Consider the following 19,257-nt stretch of genomic DNA (forward strand, 5'->3'; position numbering starts at 1 on the left):
AGTTATCAAATTTGATATGTAATAATAATAATTAATTATAAATTGGACTCTAGTTGCTGGTTCTCTCCCACTGTGTCAAAGAAAGTGATAAAATAAACTCCTGGATCTGATGTCCCACTGTTTCACACACAAGTTTCATGGAGATGTGTTGAATATTTTTTGTGAAATCAAACTGACGAACAAACAAACAAATAAACCAACGGACAGGAGTGAAAACATAACCTGCTTGGAGGAAGTAATAAAAACCACTTAAAGAATTAAGAGGCTTGATAATTAGAATCTAATCAGAGTGAAGACTCGGATTACAAATGTTCAGAAGGAGGCTAAGACACAGAATCCCAGAACAGAAGCGAGTTTTACTTAGAAAGAGACGAACAGATTATCCATCATTTGATCGTCAGTCGACTGGGGCAGACGAAAACAGGATGTCCATGAAGCAGGGCTGCATTAATTCTGTTCAGTCATGCGTACATACAGCTTCATCATTCATGTCTGCATGCTTTCCCCATCTGTAAGTCTAATGGCTTTGATATATGCTTCTGTCGTGATCTCTTTTTCCTGTCGTTGCTTTATCACGCACTGGTTTTACGTTTCCAGAGCCATATGGATGAAGACACTCAGGTCTTAGGCTAATGGATTTAGCAGGTTTTCAATTTACTGTACCACTCAGCACTATGGAGGAGGACTCTGAGCGAGTGGAGGCCCTGTATGGTTGGTTGTTTCAAGTGATTTAATAACATGCTCTCAGTTAAGACTCTTGTGATTTAATTATCTCAGTAATCTTATATCAGAATAGGTTGGAAATCAACAATTGTATGTCCACAGAGAAATTTTTCAGAAAGCCTCAAAGTAATGCACCGACATGAGCTAAGCATGTTACAGTAATGCTTTTTAAACATCCCTGCACTGCCCATAGAAGCATTGAGTCGTCTATTAAATCCCCATATTTCATTTACATTGTCTGGGGAGGAGAAAAGGGGGGGGGGGCACCTAATTGAATTGGAGCCAACTCGCCAAACGATCCTCCGATGTGGAGAGAAAACCAATTCATTAACCTTTCTGAACCATCTGAGCCCGACACTTCAGGACCTTTCCTCAGACCTGGTCCCCCTCCTCCCCCAGCCTGTACCGTGAATACTTTTCCACTCACCCCCCTCCTCCCTGTCCCCTCGCCTCTGAACGAGATGAAATACAATCAGTGTGTGTGTGTGTGTGAGATTTTCCACATGGGCGACGTTTGGAGATCTGCTTTGAAACTGTGAAAATGACGTGAAAAAAAGACAAGAAATTCAATAACAATGGTTCTCATTTCATAGTGTGTGTGTGTGTGTGTTGAAAGTAGATTGCGTGGGAGTCGGTTAATGTCTAGACAGACTGATTTCAGAATATGGTGTACAGATCAAGGCCGAGCAGCTGTAAACGTGTGTGTGTGTGAGAATCCATTTGAAAACACTGTGACATTTTACCATGACAAAGAAGCACACATGATAAATGTGGTTCCATATTTTGAGTAATGTAGTAATCACCTTCCTGCCTCTAGAGTGAGATATTAACTTCTCGTTTCTTTCAGCGCTCGGGGGGAGTTTTAGTTTCTCCAGTGGTCAGTCCAAATATATGCTGGGGCCTCTTTTTAATTTAGTGGCATTGGTTTGGCATTCTTATGGGGGTGTAATAAAAAGTCTCAGCCGACTGAAGTTAACTTCTTTGTGCGTTTACTGGCTTTTCTCAAAGCTTCCTAAGTGAATCCCTTTATCCTGGTTTATGAAAATTTGACTCCGAGAACATCTGGTGCCAGTCACTGTCACAACTGATGGGAAAGAAGTGGACGAATAAAATGGCTTCTCTAGTGAGAGAGTTCCAGTGGATGCTGTTTAATGTCAGTTTGCTGATTTGGTACAGTACAGTGAAGTTATTTTGCTCTGCTGCCTTCTTTTAGTGGAAGTTATTCGATGTTACTCTTTGGAATAAGAGCGGTTCTGTCCTCTCTGTGCCACTGCTTGGGTTTGGTGTGTGGTGGAAGGCTGGCAGCTCTGTAACAGAGGCCACCATTCATGCCAGACGGGCCTGGCCCCAAAGATCTGCGACGTTCATTGGAGAAGCTCTGAGAATGGGTCATATAGGATATGATATCAGGCCTTCTTTAGCTGCTATCATCTGTAGGCTGTTATCACACAGCATGGGAATATTGTGATGCCTCTGGGAACACTGAAAGGAAGTTCCACTGTCCTTTAGGGGGGAAAGGAAACATCTCCTCCCCCATCATTTGAACTTTGCTATGTATTTACTGAGATCTCAGGGTTTGGGTTTGGAATCCAGACCTCAAGTGTTCGTCAGTGGGAACAGTTACAGTCCACGATGGGAGTGGATACGATGGCATTCACTCCCACCTAAACCAAACCTACAATTAAGATCTATCAAAAAGACATTACTGTGTCACTACCTTGTTGTTTCTGTCAAACTCAAATTACTTGATAAGCTTGTTTTCTTCTCGTCTGCTCATTAAACACGATGAATTATCAAGTGTTATATGCATTTTCTGCAAATTTCCTTCCAAATGAACCCTATGTAGAATATTTTTGTGTAAAAATGTTTTATTGGAAATCCCCTGGGACTCTTTTTGTCTCTGTCCCTGTGTGTCAGTCATGAACAAATCAGTTTAGTAGGGCATGTGTTTGGAGCTGCAGGCTAATCTGTGTTGTCATGCAGACTCACAAGCTAGTTAGTCTGAATGCACTGTTGATAGTGCTCAGCTAGCTAACTAGCTTTACAGGCAGCTCAATGTTTCTTAATGGATTTTAATACAATTCATTTGGTGTAAGACATAAAAAAAACTCCAAGCTTTTCAGACTTTTGTTTTGTTCTAGTATGAAACCATATCTGTGTTTGCTTTGGAGAATTTATAAATACTACGACTATAAGGTGAGAAAAATGTATAGAACCATAAAAAATTGATAAATGGCCTCATTAATAATTTGTCACCTACATAAATTCCTCTTGTTCCTGCCAAACCTAGTTTTGAGATTCAATAAAGTTTGACCCACATTGATGAAGAATAAAAATGTATTCAAGGGAAACTGATTTGTGAAAATCATAGTTACAGTAAATCTTCAAATTCCTGTCATTGACACGTTTACTCTTGAACACAGTCATATACAGTAGTTTTTATAATCTTAAGCTGAAGGGACGTCTTCTCTCACGTGTCCTTGTCGTGTCATTTGTTGCTGTTGGCCTTCAAATGATCTGCCCGCTGTAAACAAGCACTAACTCATCCTGAGACACATACAGTACTTGCACATACATCCCAACTCATTTTGTTCATGTAGAGCCGTGTTCCCGTTTACACCCAGAACCGCTCTGCAGTCACATCATATAATCACAGCCTCGAATGGCGACCGAACAATTTGCAGCAGTTATGATGTAGAGTATTTTCACATATGTAAACAGGGAGCTATTTTTAGGCAGCGAGCAGAGTTGATGTATTAAGGGGAAGCCAGAAGCCGGGTTCTTCTTTTCCATCGCTGAACCAGAGCACGGGGGGGGGGGGACTCTATGGTAGAGGGAGAAAAATAAAAAGCAGCTTTAAGATTTACATTAAACTGAAGTACCTGGAGAAACCATGTGCAGACTCCACACAGAAAACCCAACGCCAAACCGGGATTTGAACCACCTCCCGCTTTATAATAACAAATATGCAAATGGAGAAAAGTCAGTTTTCCAACATTCTCACAAACATAATCTCCGAGGTCCTGGTTGAGGTTAGCGCTGTGATGTGAATTATGGTTAGGGATAAGGTTTTGGTTTTAGTTCTACAGTCAATGGAAGTCAATCCAAAGTCCCAACAAGGATAGAAAACCTGCGTGTGGGTGAACTTTCTGAAGCGGAGCCCCGGGGTGATGCGGTGGGGTTAGTGGGGGGGCTGAGGGGTTGTACTCCCCCACCTGCCTCCACCTTTGTGATACGAGCAGCAGGATCAACCCGTCCACTCGTTCAGCCTCGGGGCCCAGTTGTAAAAAGCACTCTGGCTGATAGATAACAGCAGAGAACAAAAGAAACAAGCTCCTAATGGCTCGTTCTCTCCTCCTCCTCATGTAATCGATGATCTGTCCATCTGGGCCACAGTCGACGTCGACTGCTGCTCTTTTCATCGGAGTTTACTGCTGAGCCGACTCAGCCGAGAGCAACTGTTGGTTTGTTTTGTCCGGGCTAATCTAATTAATTAGCTGTTCAGCAAGCACACTGGCTTAATTTTCTAAATTAACTTTTCTTTAAATTAATTTGCACATAACCAGGAATGCCTTGATAAGGAGGATGACTCATCTATTATTCATTATTTTTTTGTGAAAAGTTTTTGTCATTCTGCAGAGCTTCATTAACTATAACTAAAAAAAAGAGAGATGTGGTGTGAGTATGAAAAACATTTATATTGTTGCTGGTAGTGATTTATCGTTATTACTACCTGAGCCAGGGAGGTTGCGTAACGTAAACACTACTCAACCGATTTGGAGGTATTCATATCTTTAGTTGGACAATCACTCTTGGGATCATCGTTGCTTTCCTGTTTAAACACAATTACTTTGTTTGAATAAGACTAAATCAGACCATAAGAACCCATCCACTAAGCCGACGTTCATTACGACGCTGAAGGGCAGTAAAAGCTTTATTTGCATTGATTGTGTTCATGGGGATGTTGTGAGATCAGGTGTTAAGTGGTTTCTGTGTTTGTGTTTGATGAGCGAGAAAGAGGAAACATGCTCCTTCCCATTGTTGGTGGTAATAACCTTTTCAAGTTCATAATCTCTGCAGCTTTTCAGCAGGAGAGAAGTCCGCAGTGCGTGTGTGTGTGTATGTGTGTGCACTAGCACATGCACATATGAGGGGCTGAGCATGTACTGTGTGTGTGTGTCAGTCTCACTGGCATTGGGAGAATAAACCCATCTCCCCGTTTCTATGGTAACCATCCATATCTGCGAAATGGGTGTGTGAAGGCTCTCAGGGTTCAGGCAGCGTTTGCACAAATACACACACACACACACACACACACACACACACACACACACAGCAGTAGTACAATTAGTCCCTTGTTAAAGCTGTGGTGGCAGCGGAACTTGTATTTGGGTGGGTAGACTGGTTGGAGGTGTGTGTGTGTGTGGCTAGTTAACAAACAGGGCTCCTGTGAGACAGAAACACAGAAGCCTTATAACGTTTCCACTGACACCTCTTTAATGCAGACTCACACACAGACACACACATGGTTACCTACTCTTGTGCACAATTTGTCGTGTATTTAACGTGTGTGTGTGAGTGATGTCTACCAGGCCTCTGTCCCAATCAGAACAATACTATCAGAAGTTCCCCATTCAGCCCACTTTTAGCTGAATGAGTAAATTCCATTGTGTTTGACAAGCTCCCCTTTAAACGACACCTCTTATGTCCAAACCGTCTCCGTGGGATGGAAGAGGAGCCGGTGTTGAGGAGCTGTGAATCCTGCTGGAATCAATAATACAGCAGTGTTGTGTCAGGGTGGGGGGATGGGGGGAGAAAAGGGGAAGATGCTGAGGAGAGGAGGAAGAGAGCAGGAGGCAGCTCGGTCCTGCGTGCCTGGAGTGAAAAATGACGGGATCAAAGCTGCGTCTCTCTCTCTTGCTCAAATTCTTATCCGTCCCCCTCCATTAGTATTTCTCCTCCGTCCCTCCCCACCAGTTCGTCCTCCACCTCATCCCTCGCTCCCTCTCTGCGTGAATACTGGCTTTTTTTGAACATTTGAATGACCGGCTGTTCCACATTCCCCATGTGCAATGATTAGATTGTGAACTTTAAAGACCGACACTGAAAAATCCAAGGACGTTTCTGCTGTCACAGCGACAGCAAAGCAGGGAGGGGTTTCTATACGAGTGCTGCATGTGCACGTGCATGTGTGTGCAGCACATCACCATGACATGCTCAGCGTGCTGGTGGCTGGTCTCTCTCTCTCCTGCAGTGCCCATCATGTTTTATGTATGAGAGTTAAGCCTTTGCCAGTTAATCCACGAGGCATATTAGTCGACTGCAGTTTAACTTTGTTAGTAGCCTGCAGCTAATCTGCCAAACATGTTATTAACCACATGCCTCAAACATACAGTACATTTGACTAGCAATGTATTTGAGGCGCTGCATTAGGAGCACATGCATCATCCAGTTTAACCAACATGAAAATAAAGGTGGTTTCTACACAGTTTATGAAGCTGTGACATGCATATTTTTCTGTCTCTAAACTGTAAAGTCAGGTGCAAACAATAGATTAAAAACTACAAGTAGAGCCCAGAACTCCACCAGGGCCCAACAGTCCCTTTAACATTCAAAACTTTCTTCAGAATCCATGAATTATTTCCTTCTTTCTTGGCTCATGTCCCATTCTTCCACCTTGTTTCATGGAAATCAGTTATTTTCAAATAAACTAAACCTTATGGTATGCTACATGCCTTTAGCCTTTATTTCTAACAGTTCCGAGCCAACACCAGAGAAAAGGAAGAACCCCTGACTCACGAGTAGCTCTGTGGCCCTTTAGAATGGAAGGAAAAAAGCTGAATAGTCGACTGAAAAGACAGGAAATCAGTGGAAATGATTCATTTTCAGGTTGAAACAAGAAACAACAGCATCTGATGCATAAACTGAATCTAATCATTGACCGTAATCTTGCCCCCAGTAAACTATCCCAGCTGTGTGAAGACATGGTGATGAATTGAAATGTCGTCACTGTGTGTCTGGGTGGCATGAGAAGTGTGTGTGAAGGCCTGAAATGTTGCGCTGACACAGCAAACACTAGCTGTCATTGAAGGGGACAGGTGTGAGTGGGATCTGATGGGGAGCGGCGGTCAGACGTGGGACAGGTGGTGTGTGTGTGTGTGTGTGTGTTTGCGTAGTCGTGTGTTTCACCCCTGTTGTTCCTATGTTTATTTATAAGTATGATTGCACAAAAACTATTGCACGGATTTCAACGGGGGTGGATCCAGATTTGTTTTAAGTCTCATTCTTTACGCTGTGAGAGCTTTTTTCAACATAATCGGGTAATTTGGGGAACTGATATTTATAAATGTGGGAAATTTGAATTTTATAGCTGAGGAATACACTCTTTGAGTGTCTTTCTAGTTATTTTCTATAAAGCGAAAAGCACAATTATCACCAGAAGAACATTGTTCTGCCTTCATGGACTTGTCTTTTATATAACATCACCATCATTGTCTGTGTTGACATTATCACATTTCTTGATGTCTGTCTGTTTAACATTTATATTTAATTCTGATCTAAATGTATTTTTTAACATATACACTTGTAAAAATATGGCATCAGAATACACCATATCCTCCGTCTCTGCATGCACCACACACAGTGTAAACAGAGAGATGGACGGACATGGCAATTGGGGTCAGTGCTTTTATCACCACTGACAGGAAACCATGGCAACCACACTCCTAACCTAATAACCATGACTGACAATCACTGCCACCCAAAGTTTGACCTTCACCTCAGGTCATAGAGGCCCGTGTGTGTGTGTGGAGGTTAAAGCATAGATCCGATGAGATTTTGTGTTTCAGTGGGTGTTGTATGTGGGGTTGATGATGATAATAATAATAATATAATAATAAAATGTGTTTTCCAACACAGTCCTGATTATTTGAGCAGCGTCACATGTGTCTCTATGTATGTAGGAACTATAAACACATGAAATAATACCAATACTTAAACTAGTGTTGTACATGTTGTTGTAGCTCCTTTCTTTGCCTACCAGACTGTGCTATTATCGGCCTGAAACCAGATGCGAGGGATCTACTGAACCATCTGTCCCCTGATTCTTCACATCTCCCTCTGTAAACCAGTGGTTTTTCTTACTCCGCATAAAATCAAACAGCCGACAAAGGTTCAGACGACCACAGGCGTCAGAGTCTCCTCTGCTGCCAGCTCTGATAAGGCAGATGTAGGTGAATTTGTGTTTGCAGCTGTACAATATAAATTTCTCTCGGCGTGGAGAAACAATGAGTGTGTGTTCCACAAACACGAGTGCTCATAGTGAAGGTCTATGAGAAATAAGGGGAACTGAATTATAGTTCTGATGAAAATCTCGAAAGAAAGAATGGTAACGTGACATTTTAAAACATCTGCATTAATGTGTAGTTGCTCTGTGATAAACTGTGATAAACTGTTCTCCTGCTCACAGAACCTGGAAATACCAAAACCCCTTATCTACCTATTTGAGCCTCTTTGTCATGACTTCAGCACTAACATGCACAGAATAGTTGAACCGTGGCATCAGTTGAGTTCAAGCTGCCATCAGGTACATATGAAATATTCAAGTAACCAAAGCTTCACGTCGTTTTTACATAAAGGAACTGCTTTTAGTTCGGACTGGATTTATACGACTATAAAGGTTATGACTATAAGAATATTTTGCCGGGCTGTTGTTGAGTCGCAGTGGGTCTGCTCGACCTTTTCAAGTGAATGCACTCGGCATCATCGCTTGAATATATGACATTTGAAATGCTGAAATAACAAACAACTCTTGACCACCCTCAATACTTCAATGAAGATATTTAGCCTCAGTTAGCATCATGAAAATTGTATTTCCGTTTTTTGTTCTCTCCATAACTCTTTAAAAACTAAATATTGTCCATTGCTTTCTCCTCCTGACCTCTTTTCTTTTTATGTCTGTGTGTGACAGGAGAGTCTCCAGCAGCTCGTCATGATGCCTTTACCGAACGTGCTGGTTCTGGGCCGGAACCCTCTGTCTGGTGAGTTTCATTGTGCTGAAAATACTGCAAATATTCATACTTTCTTTCCAACATCCCTCCTGTTGAAGCATAAAAACATATATTATACTGATCCCTGTCTTCACTTCAACAATAGAACAATTTTTTAATCACCCATTATTTGTCGATTTTATTACTCAGGTACTAAGTTTCACATTCCTTTTGTCCCTCTGTCCTTGGTAACAAAACTCTCACCACACGGAGCCCAAACCTGCAGACTTCAAATTAACTTTTAACCATTTTACAGCAAAGCCTCGACCTTCTGAACTGAACACAATGTTATTTGATAAGTCTGAGCAGCAGCAGTGTTTTGTAAAAAAAAAAAAAAGATTTACAGCCCCTTGAACCATGCATATTTTATATAAAACTGTAATATGACCATGATGAAGCCTCTGAGCAGTGGCATCGTACTTGTGAAGATAAAAGTTTTGTCTAGATGAAGAGTTGTGTTGCTTCCCAGCCCACATAGATCATTTAAAGGCACAAAACTCTAGGTAAAACCACTACAAGTATACTGGGTTGCAGAAACGTTCATTGCCTTCATCTACTTCCCTACAAACGCAGTTATCAGCTCTTCAAAGTGAATTGTTTCCAGTCGCAGCTGCCAGAGCTTGTTGAAAGATAACTGCACCTTTTCAAGCAGACCAAATAGCCTCTGAATCCCTCAGCTGTCGCACTTTCACCACCAGCCTTTGCTCACACGTTTTGGAGTTTTCATCACTTCTCAGTTGTCACAGTCACCGGTTTAATTTTCATACGCCCCCGCCGGTACGAAGGGTACACAGACGAACAAAAGGCCCAGCACTGAGCACACATGCATTTGTGAGTGTAACATTGTGTCTGATTGTGTTTCTGTTTCGTGCAAGGATGCATAACGTGGCTGTTGATTTAACGTAGAGATAAAAAAACAAATCTACCTCTGTTCTACCAATACACCAGTAAAAACCAAACAAACAATCCATTAATAACTGCAATTAGACCGCAGAAATAACAAATTCTCTAGCACTTCTGTTTACTTCAGAATGGCGAGTGTTACTAAGTGGATCGTGTTGGAGTTGATAAACGTTGAAGAGCAATAACATTTATTAAAGAACTGCAACAAAAAGAAAGACGAAGAAATTTTGGTGAGTCTGCAGGAAATGTGACGCCACCAAGCGGACAAATCCCTCGTCTTAACACATAGTTAGATTTTTGGGGAGGTGCGAGTCAGGCTACGTCGAGAAGGACACAAAAAGTTCATGGCTATTTATGCACCAACGACAATAAGTCAATTGTGTTTTCTAGGATAACGCACAAAAAGGGGCAGCGTCATTGTCTAGATCGCCAAAAGAAGAAACTGTTAGTCCAAGTGTAATGTTTGCATCACTGCCACCAGAGCTGGAGACGATAAAAAACCAGAGTCTACTGCAGAGGCACTTGACCCAGGAGTGAATATCGATTGAATCTATTCCCATTACACACAAAAGTCAGACGTTAGGGGAGTATTATTTCATTTTATACATTTGTAATCGTTGAGGAGCCGATAGAGATTCATTCATTTACTCGTAAATTAACATCCTCTGTTTGAATATGTCATTGCCAATTTTAAAGCGGTACATATCTGAAGATCTTCATGTGCAGCACCTCCCAGATCTACAGGCTTAGCGATTATTGTGAAGTGAATTCAAAAGTAAAACCAGTGCAAATGAGAGTGGAGGGCAGCTCGGAGCAAGTGGACCAGGCCAGAAGCATTAGGCTGCATTCCTCAGGGTTTCTTCTGCCCTTTACCCTCTAGCTTGTCAGATAATCAGTCAGTCAGCCACTAAGTCCGACCAGTGGCTGTGCAGTCTGGCTCTGTGGCTGCCAGCTGAAAGTCATTGGCCATGTGGCTTTTATTATGCTCTCATTAGGGGGGGGCAGGGGACGACGCTACGTGTGTGAGTGCATGCACGTGTGTGTTTAGTCGGAGAATGGGGGAAGGGTTTCTTCACAACGCTGAACAGTGGGAATGCACTGTAGTTGTCCCCCTACCGCCCCACCCCAGGCTCTGATCCACCCCAGTCTGCCTTGTATATACATGCACAGTGACACACAGACCCTCTTTATACCTGGCATCCACCCTGCATGGTGACTGTCAGTGCTCTGTGTCTGTATCCGTAGCTGCTTCATTCTTGCAGTCAGTTGTTGTTGTTGTCGAATCTGGTTTGCATCTGTTATAAATACACAGCAAAAATATGGCGACTGAAATAAATCATTTACTTCTCTACTGAAGGAAAACCCAGCACAGACGACAGATCACCACGTAAAGATCCCAGACGCTGTCCAGATTTATGATTTATCTTATATAAATATAGATGTCACAAATAAATATGGTCCAAAATATGGAAGACCAAACATGACGCAGATTACGGCCAGGAGAAAACCCTCAAACTGAAGGGAGAACAGGAAAGACAACCACAAACCAACGGGCTTGACATGTAAATGCATGTCTCTCTCTCTCTCTCTCTCTCTGTGTGTCAGATGTCAAATTGGAAAGAGAATGTGACTCGGGATCTTTTGGCTGTAGCGGTCAATGCAGGTGTCGATGTGCCGTAACAAAATCGTGTGATTTCCTCAACAGAATATTTACGTCACCTCCTGCCACCCGCTGCCCAGACTCCAGCCCTCGCCAACAAATGTTGTTGTGAACAACATGTCTGACCGGATATTCTCCTGCTGTGTTCTTAGAATGTGAAAGGCAAACACTGGAAAATGTCTGCACCAAACTTTGCAGACATTTCCCAAAGTTCATGTCTAAAAACGGCTAATGACTGAGATGTTAGTGCAGAGTCAGTTCTGAGAGTTGTACGACTAATGAAGATAAACCAGACAGAATGCTGGTTTGTTATTCTGTATTCTTTGTGGTTATTTTCGGCTCGTTCGGTTGTCCGTGTGTGGTTGCGTGCTCCGCTGCTCACGACTCTGACCTCAGCTCCAGGCGGTCTGCGTTTCATGTCTGTCGTCTCTGTATCTTGAATCTCTAAAACAATCTGAAAACAAATTTCTGCTGTCTCTGTCCTCTGCTCCAGTGAAATGGCTGAATACAGTCTGGCATGTTGTCATAGAAATATCAGATCGCATGTACTAGATTTATCACTGATGTGCAGCGTCACCGGGGCCGGAATGACTCCGACACAGAAGAGGGTTGCATTTATATTTTCCTTTCTTATTCACTCACATCCTCACAGACAGATTAACAATGACGCTGCAGGAAGGAGGGTTAGTCACTGTCCCTCTGACCTCTGGTTTCCTGCTATGAGGATGAAGCAGGGAGGTGGAACAGGAAGCGTAGATGATGCAAAGGTGCAGATGTAACAATGCAGAGAGAAGAAAGGAAGGATGGGTGGATGCATGTTGCAGAGAATAAATGAATGAAGGAGGTGAGAGGGAAGGAAGAGAGGGACAGAGGAAATATGAGGCCTGCAGAGGGATGGGGAGCAACCTCATTGAAACCTCATTGCTGCTGCTGCTGCTGCTGCTGCTGCTGCTGCTGCTGCTGCTGCTGCTTGAGGGAGATTTCTTTTCTCTATTTTCAACCTTGCCTCCTTGACTTCCTCCGTCTGTCTCTCCGTTTCTCTATGTCTATATTCTCCCCCTGTGTTTTGTGTTGCTGATGCTCCGTGGTGCTTTCCCCCTTTTGTCTCTCTCCTTCTTTCATCTCTCCCCCTCCTCTAGTTCTCCCACTCTCGCTGTATAAATAATTTATCCTTTAAGGTCCCTTATCTTTCCTCCATTGCTCCAGTAGATTTGCTGAGCTAAATCCCTTCCCTGACTAGAATGGGTTCCGTGGCTCCGACAGAGAACCGTTAAACCCTGCAGCTGGGAGAATTAAGCCTGTCACCCTGCAGATTTTGCTCATATTTGCTTTATATGTTTAATATTTATTTTAAAAATGATGAATGCCGGTGCTCATGGGGTTGTGCATCTTCCTCTTGCTTTGAATAAGCCTGACCAAGCACACCACAATATTAACTTCAGTAACTGAAGCTTTTTCTGACTTTCGAGCTTAAACCTTAAACCCAATGGCTAAAAAGACCGAGAAAAACAAAGTCTGTCTTACACCTGAATTACAGTTACAGCTGAATTTCTGTACTGTGGCAAATTATTGATATATCCAAACATTAACTTAACCCTTATGAGTAAATAAACAGTGAAATATACGTCCATGCACACACAGAGGAATTTATAGATTAAGAGCTCCAGTTTTCTTTCTGCCGTTCCACCAAAAATATACAGGCTGGTGTTATGGCTGAAAGCTCAGTATGATCTGGAATACAGCCGGTTTCTCACTCAACAACTACTCATCCCACATTGGATCCATTCTTTACTGTCATGAGAACAATGTCAAACTCTGCAGGTCTAACTGTCTCTGCCACGTCCCGTCCACAGGGAGGTCTTGGTTGCTCAGTAACACAATGATTTGTGTGTCTCTATTGATTCAAGACGAATGAGAAAGAGGAGACTGATTCGATTGTCGGGGAGATTCTTTAAAATTGATGGATAGATGCTGACAATGGGAAACGTTGTGTTTTGGCACATTGAGCCATCCCATAGGAGCTGCTGGGTGATTTGTCTGAACTGAGGCTTTACACAGACACATTTTCTATCCAGCAATGTCATTATTTGGAGGATTATTCAATCATTTGCAGTAGTTTTCTTCATCTAATTTGATTTTCATTTGAAATCATTTGGAAAGACCCACAGATAGGTTGTATCCATATTAATACATTTTCCATCGACATCAGTAATAAACTCCATCCATACTAAAGCACCTGAGAACACACATCATTCACATACATGTGTGCGTGCCGGTGTAAACAGGCAGCAGATGGTTGGTTGCTTACTTACAAAAAACACTACAAATGGCTGCAGTGGTGTAAAGTAAGAGCAGGGATTTCTTTTCCTGGACTGACCATGTTTTCACCGCTGGTTGTTGAGTCATGACTAATGACATCAGGAAGTTAAGGCGGCGTCATTGTTTCCAAGCGCCTTCATTTCTGTGCGTCCAGATTACGATGCAGCCCCAAAATATTCCGACTAAAATGGAGTTGGCAGCATTTCCAAACTACTTTGGAGTAGTTTGGAAGTTTGGAAATGCTGGTGTAACCATAGCTACAGTGATACATTTTGCTGTAACGTTCGCCTGCTATTAAGCTGTTCCTGCTGTGATGATTGGCCCATTAACAGCAGACCACCCTCCACAGAAATCATGCTGTCACTAATCTGGATTTATTACTATTATTATTAGAGCCGGACAGCATTAGCACTCATTGCCCCCTGGACCTCATGATGAGCTGGCTTATCACACACACGCATGCACACACACACACACACACAGACACACACACACACACACACACACACCTGGTTTACTGTTGTTCAGTCCCAAATCGCTCAGATGAGCTCAGGCCTGTTGAGCGTGATCGCAGCTGTTTCACCAGTTTCTGACAATGTGTCCTGACGTGTAGAAGAGGGGACGTGGATGTTCAGCCTGTCTGCCCCCCGCCCCCCCCCCACACACTGAACACTGAGCTGAATTAGATCCAACCAACCTTCAGAAGTGTTTGAATGAAGGGTTTCGATTCTCCAGGACAGAATTACAGTGATAACAAATCATCTGCTGCAGACATGTTTACAGAGTTTTAACTGTTAGTCACTCAGAGTGTTTTGTGTGTTTTTAGAACAAGGGCTGGAGGAGATGAAGAAACTCTTGCTGCTGCTGCTCGGCTGTGCTGTTCAGGTAAGAGCTCAGTTAACGTTAATGATTCACACACTCCACACATGCAACTACAAAGTAAGTTTATAAAACAGGGAATAGTTTTTTTTATTACTTAATCTTGAAGTTATTTCATTCTGAAGCCAGAAATCTCATTTGGATAGAGCCTCCTTTGATTGCTGCCATTTGCCCTGTTTACAAAGTCTTCATTCAGCTCTTGTCACATTTCCAACAATATCCCTGACCTTTCTCCAGCTCTAAAGACACTATTGTTGTGTCCATGGGACAAACTCTGATTTAATATTGTGTCTAATTCAAGTCTGTATTAAACTCTGCTGCACCTGCTGCTGAATAAGCATCAGCACAAGCTGTAAAAGTAAAGAGAAAAGGACTGAACCATTTCGTTCTCTTCTGCTGCTAAGAGAATAAAAAGATCTTTGTCTGATCCACAAGATAAAGTTGCACTTGAAGACGGGACTTTTTTTCCCCTGAATACAGTTTCTCCTTTTCCGGAAAACTGTTTATCAGATCAACTTCTGCTTCATGTCAGTGTTGACCTACTAACCTCAACATGACCTCCCCTCCACTTCATCTCATTTTATATATATATATATATATATATATATATATATATGTGTCTGTTTGTGTATATATATATATATATATATATATATATATATACACAATCTCCTCTTCTTATAATATACAATCTCCTCTTCCCCTTCCCCTTCCTCTCCTTTCCCTCTCCTCTTCCTCCTCTCCTCTCCAGTGTGAGAAGAAGGAGGAGTACATTGAGCGAATCCAGACTCTGGACTTTCACAGCAAAGCTGCCATTGCGTCCCACATCCAAGAGGTATTTCCCCACCACAATAAACAAAACTCGAGAGTCTCTTTATAATTTATTTTCTTTGGCTCCATTTAAATATAGACATTTTATGATCCAGCAGAAACCATGTGATAGTTCAGTACCAGTTAGAAAAAAAATGAATGTATCCTTAAAAAGCATTCTTTTGATTTCAGGTGACTCATAACCAGGAGAACGTGGTGGACCTGCAGTGGTTGGAAAGTGGGGAAATGCCTCCTGAGGATTTAGACAGTTTGTCCAGAAACCTGGCTTTCCACCTCAAACACCTGGTGGACGAAAGAGACACACAGCTGGAGGTAATGTTACACACACAGTCACACACATACAAACACATGATTGCGTTGAGGGTACGTCATTGTGTGCAGACGTGCATGTGTGGACGTCTGTTACATCTTCTCCAGATTTTTGCTGATAAAAAACATTTGGCTGCGTTTTGGTTATGTGGAAACTTTTCCCCCTTTTTGTCATTACCACAAGAGAACAGCCTCAGGAAGGAAGGAAGGGTTGAAACTGTTAACTGTGTCATGGTTGTTAGGTGTGTGTGTGTGTGTATGTGTGAGAGTGTGCATGTGTGTCTATATGCGTCACTAAATGAGTTTCCAACCCATCGGGTGCAGATACCCACGACTGATACTGCAATTGTGTGTGTCTGTGTCTGTTTGTGTGTGTGTGTGTGTGTGTCAGGGGTTCTAATAGCCTCCAGATTATCACTGTGTAGTCCAGCCGCTCTCAATTAAAATCCTATTTCCTGTCACGGGCACTGGAACAAAATAGGCTGTGTGTGGGACTGTGGATGTAGTTTCTGCCGAGCGCCTCCAGTCTAGTTTTGGGTTGGTGTCCATTTGCTGAACCCATTTATCTCCTCTGCTTTGTTTTGAAGTCCATTCTTGTCCCATTGTTTGATATCTCAACTTTAATAGTTGCCTAAGAACTCAACAACAAGTTCAAGATGATATTATAAAATGCTTTTGACTGTGTGTTTTCTAAATCTAAATCTGGATCCAAATCTCACTCCCTGTCCCTCTTTCTTTCACCCTCATTCCAGACCATAGTGGAGTTGACCCAGGAGAGAGACTGTGTGCAGTTGTCTCCGCTGGCTCCCTATCCAACCCAGTCTCCTGGCGACTCCCCCAGCATGAGAAGGACCGAGAGCCGCCAGCATCTCTCCGTGGAGCTGGCCGATGCCAAGGCCAAGATCAGACGCCTTCGACAGGAGCTGTGAGTGTTTTATCAGCCCGATAAGTAATTACTGAAAATGGGGAGAGAAATGGTGAAGAAACAGGAAATGTAAACAAACCAGATTTGAACTCGGGAGCTAAATTACTTTAAAGACTAAGTCCTGAGACGTTATTGGCTGCAATACGACAGCGGCTATCACTGCTAATCTTGTTTGCTACTAAAGCTCCAGTTGTGTTTCAATTACAGTTTTCCTGCACTTTTGATCTGAACTTCAAGCTCTGATTGCTATCGGCTAATTCTTGTGTGATTCAAAGTCATCAAGGTCAAGCTTCCGTCACTTATTCTGTTTTTAGGAATTAAATATCCCTGATATGTGCATCTCCAGGTGCAATATGTCCACCTACTGGAATGAATTGTAGGATCAGGTACAGATATGAGAAACGCCAAACTGACGTGGACCCTCATTTTAGTATCTGGGCATGTACATGAGACCGGAACAAGTATGGATCAACCCTTAAGTCCCCAAAAATAATTTTGGATTAGATTTCATTGCAATTCTGTGTTGAGTCGGGTATCCTCTATTTCCAACATTTTCATTCTTGAGTGACTCTGATTTCCAGACCAGAAATCCAACTTGGGGGCATAAAAACAAATATAAATAAATGTGACTTGTGACTAAAAGCAGCCTTGCTCATGCAGAACTTTCTGTTGTCCTCCCACTGTGCACCTTAGTGGAGAAACAATGTAAGAACCTCATGCTGATTTCAGCTGTGGATGATTTGGAAAAGGCTGCAGGTCATATTTGAGTGTATTAGTTCCTGTAATCTGTAGAAGATTTCGCTTCGTTTTCTTTGTCAAACAGACAATGGTGTGTGTGTGTGAGCTTAAATAATGTTCTTTTAACTAGTGGTTATAAATCTGAATGGAGTGCAGGTCATCCTCTGTCCGGTCACATGAAAAGAGAGAAAAGCTTCCCCTCTCCAGTGAGTTCAGACTCATTCATTGTGGCTCTCGTGGTGAAAAGCTGTGACGGTCATTATGACGATTTCTTCACTAGACCTAAATAACACCACAGAACAACAGCCAACAGTCGGTTGCTCGGGTGTTTTCTACTTGTTGCTGTGGCGTTTTTGTCATGTGATGGGACGGACAAGGGACAAAGGGTGTCTCCCTGCTCATGTCGACCGGTCACATGATAGCGGCTTCTTCTCTGTGGCAGAAGAGTGTGTGTTTGTTGCGTTCGTGTGCATACATGTTGTCTCTGCATAAATATACAGTCTTGTGTGTGGTCTTGGGTGTGTGAGGGAGTCAGAGCTGGGGGGGGGGTATTCCCACAGTGCTCTGTTAAAGCTACTGCTGCTTTTCTTCCTCCTGTTGCAGCTCAAACCATTAAAATGCATTTAGAGACTGTATTTATTTAGGGATGCAATTCCACTGTGAGGCTTCCTCTTATTCTCAGGCCAAACATTTATTTTGTACTGTTTCCAATTATCTGCCTCTAATAGTCCCTTATTAGCTTGGCTGTAAACACAGATGTAATGTTCCTGTTCTTTGTCAAGGCTGTCAGATATGAAGAAGTTAAACTGTCTGAGAAAAGTCCAGATAGAATCCAGTGAGAGTTCTTTGGATCAGAAATATGACGGAAATTATTGCAAACACAGTAACTCAACAATGAAAACACTGTTTTTATGGAGCATGAAGCTTTTTCATGGATGAAGTGTGTAAAGGGGACAGAGAGCGGGGGGGGGGGGCATTCAGCTAAGGGCTGGCTCGGAGCTGAAGCTTTATCTTGTGCAGGACTTGACAGGCGCCCTCAAACACATGCTTTCAACTATTTAATAAGTCAATTCCTAAGAAACAGAATCTGTAGCAGTGGGAAATCATTACTCATCACTTTTCTGGGTGACCCCAAACTCAACCAGCCAGTACACTCTGAATGTCAGCACAGTGAATTATTAACTTCTGCAAATTATAACTTATCCTCTAAGCTATTTCTAGACATGAACTCCAGACAAGGGGTGAGTCTGGGTACGACGTGCAGGAGGCACCTCTTTTTCAACAGATATTCGTGTCGGTCGGTAGAACATTTATCAGACTGGGAATAAAGTTTGTCTTTATTACTTGGCTTTTTAAACATAGCCGTGCATACAAGTGTCTGTGTCTGAGTGTTAAACCATTAACATAAGCAGCAGAGCCAGCTGCATCCACAATATGAGCCCTAAACTAATCTGCCATGCTAGACTTGACAGGTGTTTGTGATTCGGTCTTAGGGGGAGAGGCTGCAGGAGGTTGATGTCGGGGGGGGGGTGCCAAAGTCAGAAATGGGTGAAGGGACATGAACTGCCTGAATATCAAGTCGAATAACGTCAACTGTGGGAGTGAGGAGACAATACACGATAGCACAAGACATGGAGGCTGCTCTTTTCTTATTGAGATGAGACTGCAAAGAGCTGTAATCAAATAGGCCATCAGATGTTCGGGGGTGTGGTCTCACACACACACACACACACACACACACACACCCACACACACACACACACAGAAGAGCATCTCAGGAATGCAGCGGTTTCCCTTCAAAGCGGTGTGACACATTCTCCCTCTGTGGTCGCACAGATTCTCACAGACGGCACATGTCAAGCTGCCCTGTGAGTTAAACAAGTGATACAGGCGAGCGTGAGCGGGTAGAACCTGGTTTGATT

General features: G+C 42.7%; 1 protein-coding gene across 15 annotated transcripts in view; it reads left to right on the forward strand.

Moving 5' to 3' along the window:
* Nucleotides 1-19,257, forward strand: part of ccdc88ab (coiled-coil domain containing 88Ab) — a 56,085-nt gene that overhangs the window by 13,091 nt on the left and 23,737 nt on the right. For all 15 annotated transcript variants that reach the window (XR_011246143.1, XR_011246144.1, XM_069539305.1 and 12 more), the window contains exons 4-8: nucleotides 8,693-8,762; nucleotides 14,480-14,538; nucleotides 15,284-15,367; nucleotides 15,535-15,675; nucleotides 16,425-16,597. Coding sequence is in view for 13 of the 15 variants with exons in the window: in XM_069539305.1 (XP_069395406.1) it covers nucleotides 8,693-8,762; nucleotides 14,480-14,538; nucleotides 15,284-15,367; nucleotides 15,535-15,675; nucleotides 16,425-16,597 (527 nt within the window). In the remaining 2 variants the exon portion in view is untranslated. The remainder of the gene's footprint in view (nucleotides 1-8,692; nucleotides 8,763-14,479; nucleotides 14,539-15,283; nucleotides 15,368-15,534; nucleotides 15,676-16,424; nucleotides 16,598-19,257) is intronic.

Source organism: Paralichthys olivaceus, chromosome 14, assembly GCF_024713975.1.
Source record: "Paralichthys olivaceus isolate ysfri-2021 chromosome 14, ASM2471397v2, whole genome shotgun sequence".
In the NCBI taxonomy this organism is placed as follows: domain Eukaryota; kingdom Metazoa; phylum Chordata; class Actinopteri; order Pleuronectiformes; family Paralichthyidae; genus Paralichthys; species Paralichthys olivaceus.